General features: G+C 48.1%; 1 protein-coding gene across 1 annotated transcript; it reads right to left on the bottom strand.

Annotated features, from left to right (window-relative positions):
- Positions 1 to 1507: 1507 nt before the first annotated feature.
- HOXD10 (homeobox D10) lies at positions 1508 to 4008 on the bottom strand. Its single transcript, XM_038751061.1, has 2 exons — positions 3259 to 4008; positions 1508 to 1848 (listed from the first exon to the last, which is right to left on the bottom strand). Exons 1-2 carry the CDS (start codon positions 4001 to 4003, stop codon positions 1571 to 1573), a joined length of 1023 nt encoding a protein of 340 aa, XP_038606989.1. The 5' UTR covers positions 4004 to 4008; the 3' UTR covers positions 1508 to 1570.
- Positions 4009 to 11814: the final 7806 nt, after the last annotated feature.

The raw sequence follows: 11814 nt of genomic DNA, 5'->3' as shown, positions 1-11814 counted from the left end.
CCCGGGACGCTGGCTGCTGGGAAACCGGGGCCCTCTCTGATTTCAGTCCTGTTTCAACGCGGACCAAAGGCCTCCAAGGTTTCTTTCAAAGCCTGCTTGAAGGCGCTGCCGTGTTCGAACATTGGACTTCAGTGTGAAGTCATGTTCATTTGCAAACCCTTCTCAGTTTCCTTTAACGCGTTTCCTTCCGCTGGAGGTAAAGTGGCTCCTAGCAATACCTTTTCATTAAGCGGGGGAAGGATCGAGACCGTTGCGAACTTCTTTTTTCTTTTTTTCATGTAGGCCACTAAAAGGTAATTAAAGACATAAAATCCTTTCTCGAGTAAACAAGACCAAAATGGGAACTGTAACAACTCAGTTTGAAAAGGCCTTTTTGTTAAAAAAAAAAAAGCTCCACACGATTCGATGGGCTTTTTTCCATTAAAAAAAATCTTAGAAATAAGACTAAACTGCTCTGTTGTTTGGTATCGTGTTTTCCCCTCTTCTGGAGGTTACGGATAGCCCCGCGATGCATTTGAAATCTGCGCTCTTACAACTGAAAGCAAACGAGGTCCCCCTCTACACTTCTCCAAAACACAACCAATGACATTTGTAATGCACACACGAATATCAAAGAAACAGAGCCCGTATTGGGGAGCGGAGAAGCCACGGAGCACTCACCAGACACGAGTTGATTGGATCCAGGGTCCGCTTTTAGGTCACGGTATTTTACAGTCCTGCTTTTTATGGGGAGAGGGGGGTCCCTTTTTGCAAACTGTGAACAACTGTACAACATAGCTCCAATTAATCATTTGTCTACACCCCTGTTGATAAATTCATACTACATGCCTGGGCCTTCTCTTCCTCCCGCCTCCCTCTTCTAGCCCTCCCTCCTCCCCAGCAGACTTTCAGACTCGAAATCCACCCTGATGATCTTTCCATTTCAGAAAACAAAAGGGACCGAAATCGTTTACAGAGTTTATTGCATTATACATGCGAATAGAACATGCACAAAAAAGACATATTGCCGTTTGGACTTCTACGACACCACATATGCACCACAAGAAAATGTCTACAACGGATAAGTAGTCAATATTCCATTTTACGAAGGACACTCTCTAAGTTCATTTGCGAGGATAGTTACATTGTAATGTGCTTTTTTCAAAAGGTTGGGTGGTTTTTTTTTAATCTTTCAGTATTGAATGTATTCAAAATGTCACGGCCCACGTGAGCCCCACGTTCTGACCATTTTTGTTAGTAAAAACATGAAAAAGTCACATTGTTTGGATGTTCGACAGTCCCAATAAGTTAAGACCAGATGATAATGCGCAATAATAGGTACCCTGCATTACGATGAGAAAAAAATAAATTACACGTGCTAAGTTTATATATATAATATATGTATATATATACTCATAGGAATACAGATTCACTTGCAGCACTAAAAGAATGACCCAAAAGTCACATTCTATCAGGAAAAATAAAAGAAAAAATGAAGGTTTTTTTAGTTTGTTTTCAAAGTCTCTCCTGCATTTAGCACCCGGTAACGTTGTGCCGAATATTTTCACTGTTTCCTCCCCCGCTTTACGGTTTAAGAGAAGGTCAGATTAGCGGTCAGTTCTCGGATTCGGTTCTCCCTGCTCATCTTCTTAAGCTTCATTCTGCGGTTTTGAAACCAAATCTTGACCTGCCTGTCAGTGAGGTTTACACTCTTACTGATCTCTAGGCGGCGCTCGCGAGTGAGGTACATATTGAATAAGAACTCTTTTTCTAATTCCAGTGTTTGATGCTTAGTATAAGGACACCTCTTCTTTCTGCCACTCTTTGCAGTTAACCAATTGCTGGTTGGAGTATCGGACTTGATTTCCTCTATCAAAATCAAAAGAAGAAGAAGAAGATGAAGAAAATCACTTTTTTTTTTTCTCAGTCTGTTAAAGTGTACCCTTGGCCATGACCCTTCTTTCTCTGTAATGTCTGGAAGCCCCGGGAAATATCAGTATCAAACAATACTCACACGAAACTGTGCATTCAGGAAGAGGTTTCTCATTGTGCCCAGATTCAGGCTAACTGGCTCCAAAGGCAGGGAGAGAGGGCACCCTGGGTTTTACCTTTCCTCCAGGGATTTTATTTCAGACCAAAGTTTCCACCTCGCATTTCCCATTCGAACATGATTTAATCTACCAGGGAATTCCCGGGAACCTTGTAAAAGGGTCTAGGCCGCTTGTGCCCTTAGTCTTTTGAGCCACTTAGTAGGAAAATCTGCCAATTCCAAATTCTAGTTTGCATCACCTTTCTCTCTCTTACGGGCGTGGATTTCCACCGCCAGCTTGATAGACGCCGATGCACAGTCTCCCCTGCAGAAATGAACACCTTCCACCGCGCTTTGCCTGAACATTGTTTATCCTCTCGAATTCTTTCCTTTCTCACAAAGGCACTTAACCCAGGCAAATTTAGACCCCTTATTCTCCACTTGCATAGGCCAGGGGCTAGGGCTTGCAAAGACCATTTTCAGATAGTAAAATGTCTCCGTTTAGCTATCTCCCACTACCCACCCCGGGTTCAATTTCGAGCCCCCTCTGGACTTTGCCTGGAAACCATCACTTAACCTTCCGCGTTTTCATCTTTGAAACAGAATGGAAAAATCCGCCTGCACTTTTTAAAACAAAGCCTAGGTTCCTCCAAACAGCAGCCCTTTTCTCCCACTCCCCCCACCCACCCAAGGCGCCTTTCTGCCTCCATTGGACATCTCTGTCCCATGTTAAGCTTATATAAAGGTTTACAGGTTTGCAGAAAAACGAGCACGGTGATTTTAAATGTGATCAGCATAGAACTGGAAGCGGTAAAAAAAAATTACGGAATTCAAATACCACTAAGAAATCGTACCATTTCCACTGCATTTTTTTTTTTACAGCCCAGGGCTCCTTGAGCTCTTTTGTTGTCTATCTGGACTGTCCAAGGCAAAAAATCAAGGCAAACCCCTTTCCCCCGACTCGAGTAATCTGTGCAGCGGGGAAACCGAGCAAGACCAGGGCAAATAAGGGGGGTAAAAAAAAAATGTTGGCCACCGGTGGAGGCGATCCTCTCTCACCCCCCACCCCCCACCCGCTCCCTCTTTCTTCCCCCCTTCTCAAAGCCTCAGAAAGCCAGCACCTGCAGCCCGGTACCTCCTTATCATTAAATGTTATGGCTGTGGCGCTTGTTAGTATTTTCTACGGTGTTTTATGGTGCCGGCGTGTTCGAGTTACACCGCGCCACGGTTTCAACTTTGATCATACCGACCTTTACTCTCCTTCTCCTGCACTTCTGGGCTGGACACGGATCCTTCGGCCAGGCAGCTCCTTTCCTCTTGCAAAGTGGACTTGGGTTCTGGACTTTCCCCTCGAGAGACTTTAGCCGTGTCTTGGTTGCTCGCGTTTTCATTCATTTTCTTTTCCAGCTGAAGTTGGGCAGCAGACAGCTGCGGTTTGGCAGTGCCGCGAGGGTTTAACTGTAACATTACAGTTGAACTCGTTTCAGGACTGTTATTGCACTCTGGGGTTCTCCCAGCTGCGTAGGTCTGGCTCAGTCTGAAATATCCGGGGACGGGAACCTCGGGATTTTCAATGGGGCATGATTCAGAGACCAACCTCTGGTAGGAAGGGACGTCGGAAGGAACGAGTTTGGTTCGCTTATCGGAATACATGCAGCAATTGGTTTCTTCCTTAATGTTGGTGGTGAAGGAGCAAGTGGGTACTTGCTGTGTAACAGGTTGCTCTATTCGGCAGGACCTGTTCGCATCTGTCCAACTGTCTACTTGAGGTATATAAGGATGTACATTCATACCCATATTTTGGTGATTAACTTCTCTTTTGGCCAGAGACGGTAGCAGTCCACAGGTTTGCATTCCATAAGTCCCCATGTCTGTGTTAGGTGTTGGCATATACATGCTGGCGCTGCTAGAATAAAAACTGTCACTCCTACAGGCACTGATCAAGGAATCTACTAAAAAAGTATTGGCAGCTGGAGAGCTGTTGGGAAACGACATTTTGGGGAGGAATTTGAAGAAGAGAGATTGTGTCCTTTGTAGGCTGACATCTCTAGGAAAACATTCCCTGTGTAATTGTGGATGCCTCTGCTCGACCACATGACAACCAAGCCAATGAGATTTGAAAATGGCCTTGAGCCGCTGCCTCCTCGCGGGTCACGTGGTCCCCGGGCCCGCAACCGCGGACAACAGCGACATCTACTACGCGCCGGGGATAGTGCGGGGACGGTGCGGGGCCAGCGGGGCCGGACAGAGCCAAGCCCGCTCCGCCCGACCCGCCTCCCGCCGAAGCCGTGGCGCATTGCGCCCGGGGCAGTGCGGAGAGGGAGGGGAAAGGACGGGGGGTCGGAGGGACCCAAGACTTCTGGGGGTGGGGGGGGGAGAAGGAGAGAGGGGGGAGGAGGATTGATTTAGGAAGCCCGCACGAGGTGAGTCCAGACAAGGACCGCTCCCGGGGCTCCGAAAATCCCAATCGACCCGGAGAATAACGGGGAGGGGGAGAGGGGAGGGCCCCGGCTCTCCTGGGGCACATCAAGACGACCGCTCCCCATCTAAACGTTGCCAACTTGTACTTCCCAAGCGCTTAGTACAGTGCTCTGCACACAGTAAGCGCTCAATAAATACGATTGATGATGAGGATCTAAAGGCCGCCCCCCCGCCCGGAATCGGCTCTGCTCCCCGCGGGTTCTGCCTCCAGATTTCTCCCAGGTCCAAATCGGCCCTCCTCTTGACCGCCAAGGGTGTGGGACGCCGCTGGGCGGCCCCATCTGGGGCACGATTAGGAACTAACGATAATATGCTGCCAGAGAAACAGCCCCTCAGGCTCCTGCAGGAGATAGGACTTGGGGCTGCCCCCACCCGAAAAAGCATCTCTCTCTCTCTCCAAATATATATATATATGTACACACACACACACACACACACACACACACATATGCATATCCCTATCTATACGTCTGAATGTATAGATATGTAGGTCTATAAATAGATGGACTCATCTTTGTATGCATGCACGTACATGCATAAAAGAGTGAGGGGAGAAGGGGATGAGAGAGAAAGCAAGAGAAAAGGATGAAAAAGCCCACCGCAGAGCCGGAAAGTTGGGAGCTACCGCCTGGGCTGAGCTGAAAAAACGAGGGAAATGGCCAGAGTGTCATTTGGTTATTGTGCCAAAAAAATATGTTTGCCTTTTATGGATTTTGTAAAAGCATTGGTTTCTGACAAGCGCGAGGTACAAAAGGTTGTGGAATTTATTCATCCATATTAAGCGGAATCAGGGCGATCAATAAAATTCTCATCTACATTCTTGGGCTACTTGGTAATTTTCTTGCTTCTGGAGGTTTTTAAAGAGTTATACCCTCTGTTGCCACACACGGGAAGATATTTTATTAACAAATCAATCGAGACTTTGTAAAGGATGAGATTAATAGTTAAGATTTAGCATAATGGCGTTCGCGGTATGAATTATTGAAAATTATACTATTGATTTTTCCCCTCACTGCTAACCAAGAAGGTCAATTTTTGTTTTAACACAAATCGTCAGATATTAAAAGCTCTACTTTGGTCACAAGTTGAGTTTTATAGTTCTCGGAGATTCCTAAAAGTCTTTGCCAATGCCAAACCCGGCCCCTGTGCGCTCCTCGGGCTGGCCAGACCCCCATGCGAAGGGGAGGTCTCGGCCGGGGCGGGCTTGCCCAGGAAAACGCTTCGAAACTCCCCGGCTTTTACGAGAAACTGGCCTTGAAACTTCCTCTCCCGGCTATGGCTCGGGGCGGATCAGGGAGCTAGTTCTTCCCAACCTTGGCTTTCCAACGCCCGCCCGGGAGAGATCTGCCTCTTGGCTGCCCCGTTTCTCTCTCTCTCTCTCTCTCTCTCTCTCTCTCTCTCTCTCTCTCTCTCTCTCTCTCTCTCTCTCTCTCTCTCTCTCTGTCTAATTCTTTCTCTGTCTCTCTGTCTCTCCCCGGGGCGGCTCGAAACACTGACCGTGAACCGTATTTAAAAACAAACCGAACCGAGGAGGTCCCGTCTCCTCGACCCCGGTGGAAGTTGGAATTTTACATCATTTTCGACTGCGATTGTTCCCCTTTTCTCTTAGCATTGTCGGCAACAATAACCCTATTTAAAAACTCCGCTGTGGCCATGAGACAGACGTTTTAAAACCTTATCGCAGCTGTTCAAATACAACATCATTGTCAGGTTAAGAACTCGAGCGTCTTTACAGCTACAGGCTAAGGCCCCTGAGTTGGCGGAGAGTTTAAACATTACCTTTCTAGGAGCCGTTGTTTTTAAGGAGAAAAAAAAGAAATCAACTCTCCTCCCGACTAGCCTAGCTGCTGACGGTTCTCGCCCCTTTCATGTCTGCTAAATAGCGACTTGTCCAGTTGAGATCACGATCAGAGCCAATGCTAAGATGCTCAGCTCAGGAACATTGTCCTGGAGTTCACGTTGTCCCTTACTGAAGACTGTTGTTGTACTTCCTAGCTCCTTCCCCGCTTCTCTAGAATGGCCAGACAACCCACCGAGTTTAAAGAAACAAAATCCTATTTTTCCTGGATTCGAGCTAACCCTCGGCTGTTCCATCTAATCAAAGGTTTTATGCCCATCAAACGTTCGTAATCTTTATTTACACTTGAAGAAAATAATGTAACCAGAAATATTCCAAGCAAACTCGATCCACATGACTGGGGATGCTGGCCGTGTTCGCAGGAGTTAAGTTGAAATAATAACCGGTTCTTTCGATTTTTTTTGATTGGGGACATTTCTTTTATTTATTCACTAGGCAGGGAAGAACCAAAAATGTGAATTTCTCATAGAGCCTAACAGAACTCTCTCAACGTCTGTCTGTCTGTCTGTCTCTCTGTCACTCCCCTCTTTCTCTCTTATTTCAGATAACAACTTACAAACGGCAGTCTTGATTTAAAAAAAAAAAAACCTAAACCAAGAAAAAACAAAAATCCATTCCCTGAGAGACGGGCAGGAAGAAAAACGAACACTGGGAAATAAAGGTTGGAATAGGAAGGAAAATGAAAATATGCTATTGTTCGGAACCAGCAGTTTTTCTGCTTTCGAGTATTTAATGTATCAGTAGCCGTAGATCATATTTAGATCGGGAGAAGTCATTAACATTAATAATAAATCAATATTGCCCCATAAACGAGATGTGCACCCTACATTCAGAGCCAGGCTCCTCTCTAAGCCACAGCACCCTTCCAGAACAGATAAAGGAACCGCTTCACAGGCAAATCCGCCCTGTAATCAAGGAGCAGACTGTTTCTGCTCTTTCCCGAGTCCAGGAAAATGGGGGGAGGAAAAAGGGGGCGCCGGGCGGGGGTTGCTCCCGGATTCACCCACAGCTGGCTTCGGGGAGCTCCTGGGATTGAAACGCTCTCTGCTCGGGCTCTGCTCGGACGGGGAAGCAGGGGCAGGGGGCTGGATTAGGGGTTGAGGTTTGGGCAGAGGAGAGGGGCGAAGGACCTGCTTTAGGGGCGCTCAGAGGCTGAAGCACCCAGCTTAAGACCGCAGCAGAGAAAGAGATCTTTGCAGAGAGCCAGCGGCCGCGGTGTGCTTCCCTCCCAGAGACGAAAGGCAGCACCTTTTCGAAACGCTCCACCGTGTCCGTGTCTGCCACCACCAATTGCCCATGCCCAAAGCCCAGTGGCCTTGCCTCTCCCAGGGCTAGTGCCCGTTGAGTTCCTCCAGGGCCACTGTCCCTCGCTCTCCCTGCTCTCTCCATCCCGGCGCTTCTTCAGGTCCCGCGCCTTCCCACCCCTTGGGCTGAGCCGGAAAGGCGGCCCGACCCCGGGGGTCCCCACGGCCGTCTTGCGGCGAGCCCCCCGCTCTCCGAGCCCGCACTCCGGTTTCCCTGCCTCAACGGGTCCGGGCCGCAGACGCCTCCAAGGCCCGGAGCGGCCGGTCACTCGTCCTGATGGGTTTGCGGTCTCCTCCCGCAAAGCTCAGTCCCGCGCCCGGGGCCGCACGGGGGCCTCCCTCTCCGGCTCCCCCGCGGAGGGTCTGGGGGAGGGAAGGGGCTGGGGAAGGCACGATCACGGGGGATTTTTCACCTGTCCAACACCACCTCCCTCCCCTTCTTCCCCTACCCCGACAAGGCCCCCGAACTCTTCCGTTAGTTCGGGCCGACAACGACGGACACACAACCGCGAAGGCCCACAACGGCCCGGCTCGGGCCTTAGCCCGGCCTCCCGCACACTATCCCGCCCCGGGTTGCAAGGGCCGGGTGCCCGGGGAGCAGCCGCCCAGGGAGACCCGGCGGTCAGGGTTGCCCAGGCTGCTACTACCACCGGCCCAGGAGGGTCGGAATGACCCTCTGGGAGGGCTCGGGAGGCCGCCGAGATTCCAGCCGCGCTAACAGTGAACTTCGAGGATGAAACATCGCCCTCCACGGCCAACGCCAACGCGAGCCCTTGAACGGAGAAAATGCTCCTGCTCCTGGGCCTAGAGAGGGGGTCGGCGCTCCCCAGGTCCGGGGCTAAGGCCGCGGGGGTGCGGGGTGGCCGGAGAACCTGAGGATCCGAGTTCAACCGAATCTCGTTTCCTGGACCGGGCCCGTGGCTTCGGTTGGGCAGGAGCGCTTTTTTTTTCTGTTTTTTTTTTTTTGACAACAATCCCGGTGGCCACAGCCTCCAGCATGCCCGGCTCTTGGCAGAAGAACAGTCTCTCCCTTGGTCAGATCCGCCCGCCAGCCCACCCTGGCCCGGGCCTTTTAGGGGTTGAAAATCTCCCGCATCCCCCACTGCCTTTTCCCCGATTATCTTGTTCCATCGGAAACCAAACTCTCCGCTCCTCTCGGGAGCCTCTTTCGTTACGAAGAGATTATCTGCTTCCGAGAGCCCAGCCATCGGCACGCTGAGCTGTTCTGAACAAAAGGTTCATATCCTATCTAGGACCAGGGGAACACATCCCCTAGACATTTGGCTCGTAAAATTGGAACAGAAGGGAACAACCAATTCCATCGAGTGAACGAATAAGAATTTTTCCGTGTTTTTTTAAAAATAAGATTTTTTTTCTATAGAAAATCTCGATTCCGCTAGAACAAGGAGTGGCCCAGCAATACGATTTCAAACCGTTTATTGCTTGAGCATGGAACGACCCAGGTATGCCTTTCTGAAACCTGGCTGCTGTTTCTTTTTTTTTCCCTCCGTAAGAAAGCCTGTAAATATCCTGACGTCTAGAGAAAGGAGATTCTCGGGTGACTATCGCTTTTGTGATGAAGGTGCCCATTCGAATCCTGATTACGGGGAGGAAAAGGTAATGATTGCAGCACTCACACCAACGTGGGCGTTCTGGAACGTGAGCGCGCCCTCGTGTGGCTCTTCCTTACATGACACGAGAGAAACAGTCTCTCTGGATGTTCCCTTCAGAGGGGAAGCCGGGGAGCAGCAGGGATAGTTGAATAAATAACTAAATAGGCGAATAAGGACAGAAATAATGGACTATTTTCAAGATTTTGGAATTGAACATGTCTCGCCATCGAGGTAGTAACGTGCCCCCAGTGCGATAGAAGGCTAATCATTCGATGTGGGGCTCACGGACTTATTTCTATAAAGGCTGAGAGGTTTTAGAAAGTACCCATAGAGCGCGAGGATGAGTATTTCTGAAGATTTAATAATTTCTTAGACAGGCCTACAAATTAGTTTAAAACAGGATGAAAATGTAACATCCTCCCCTAAAAGTTTCCTTTTAAGAGCACGGGATCGTTCTCTTAAGGAAAAAGGAATACAGAGCCAAGACGAGGAACTAGTGTTTCTCATTCCTTTCCTAAAAGCATCGTCCTGAGGTAGCGTGATTGAAAACACTTTAACAAAATTAATTGCTCCTAAGTTTAGGGAAATGTTTCGGAGGAAATTAGAGGTACTGATCTTTAAATTAAGAATTTGCTTAGATTGATGGTAATTCTTCATATATAATTCTCTGTGCGGTCTCATGGGTGTGTGTGTGTGTGGAGGGGTGCGTGTGCGTGCGTGTGTGTTAGTGGGTGGTGGTTGAAAAAAACAGAAGAACTTTAAGGCGCCTAATTATTCAGAAAGGTTAAAGGTGATGACCTTGACATTTTGGAAGTTCAAAGGCATACACTTATGTTTTTGTTTCTTGCAAGAGACTTGGAAATTTTTATTTTTTTAGAGGAGCCTACCACTATCGTAATCGTTTCAGGTTTTTATTTTGTACTTTTTATGGACTAATTTTCCTACTTTGAGCTTACTAGAAGCAAGGGTCATAAGAACTACTTTAGTCTTTAAAAGGGGGCGAGAGAGAGGGAGGGAGAGAGAGAGAGAGAATCTTTTCTCACTCCTTCCCTTTATTGCACATTGCGGAAATCTCTTCTGCGCCCACCAGAAGGTGGATAATATAACCCAATTAAGCTGTTTAGAACTTTGGCTTTTATGGTGTTGTCTAGACAGTTCAAGGTTTTGTAAACAGCTTAGGCAGGTCACGCAACATAAAGTGCAGTGAAGACCTCAACCACATTCTTCAACTTTAAGAAATAAAGGCAAGGAGCAGTTCTTTAACACTTGCCTCAGAGCAAGAATTACACTCGCCTGCCTCCCCCGAACAAGGAAGCAAGCGATAAGTTCAACGTCTCTTCAAACGGGCCATTTAATTTCCCTCAAACGTTTTAGGGGGAATATATTTTTCTTTCTTTCTGCCTTTTTTCACTGAGAAATCCACCCTCCACCCCTTAACCCAGTACAGCTCCCAAGGAAAGGCTGTCCCTAAGAAAGAAATGGTACTGGGATGGGGTTTGGGAAGGTTTGGTTTTGGGGGGGTTTGTTGTTGTTTTGTTTGGTTTGGTTTTGTTTGGTCCTGTTGGACCTTTCGTTTCCGAAATTCGAAGTTACTAAAACTGGAGACCTGAATTAGCTGTTTTAGTGGCCTCTGTTCAGTCTGTCCCATCAGTTCTGATAGAAGGCAGAGAGCCAGCTCCCGCCTAGCTTCCACCCCGGGGGGATTAACTGTGAAAGTTACATAAAAAAGGCAGCCAGGATACCACTGGCCCTGATTTCAAATCCGATGAAAACAACGTGCTCGCTTTTGGATAGTTCCCCTATTTATTTCCTCTTTCTATTTCTTCCATTTTTTCTTCCCTTCCCAATTTCTTCCTTTTCCTTTTCCTTTCCCTTTCGTTTCTTTCTCTTCTCTTGTATTTCCTTTCCCTTCCTATTTTCTTTTCTTTCCCTTTCTCTTTTCTTTTCTTTCCCTTCCTTTCCTTTGCTCTTCTCGCTATGAGGTCCTGATCGGGCGCTAAAACTCTCCACCGAGGAAAATTCATACAGTGAATTGAGGATGAACCTTCATTTTTTACTAGAAACCATTTATTCACATAAAAAGACAGTGGCCCATGCGGTATTATGACAGTGGAAACTTGGAGAGAGACCGAGGGTACATTTCCCAGAGTTTAAATAAATTGCATTCATTTAGGGAAAGGAAACAGTTAACTCTTAAGCTCAGAACAAAACACCATTGCCTTAACACACGGCCACATGCACTATGCAGGTCCATCAGCATCACCACGAAGATTGGGGGGAGGGGAGAAGGAGGGAGACTTAGAAAAAAAAAACACTTTGGCGGTAAAATTGTAAATGGACTTTTGGATTTACCAGTTTCCCCTTATTAGGTATCCGCTCCGCCAAGAAGCCGGCGCCTTCCGCAGGCCTGGTTCTCTGGAAGTTCCGTGTTGAAGATGGAAATGAAACGTGCAGTTCCGCAGAAGAGATGCGCCATGTAAACCCAGTGACTTTCTGCCTTCGGAGGGCAGGCTGAGGTGGTGGGGGAGGGGGACGGGGGAGGGGGCGGGA

Source organism: Tachyglossus aculeatus, chromosome 9 (assembly GCF_015852505.1).
Source record: "Tachyglossus aculeatus isolate mTacAcu1 chromosome 9, mTacAcu1.pri, whole genome shotgun sequence".
NCBI lineage: Eukaryota > Metazoa > Chordata > Mammalia > Monotremata > Tachyglossidae > Tachyglossus > Tachyglossus aculeatus.
This window is presented reverse-complemented; position numbering and strand designations above follow the sequence as displayed.

Bases quoted from the DNA above. Each gene is read 5' to 3' on its own strand.
- HOXD10 (XM_038751061.1), bottom strand. From the start codon at position 4,003: ATGTCGTTTCCCAACAGCTCTCCAGCTGCCAATACTTTTTTAGTAGAT. The intron at 1,849-3,258 runs GTCGGTATGATC...TGATTTTGATAG, and splicing joins GCAGGAGAAGGAGAGTAAAG to AGGAAATCAAGTCCGATACT.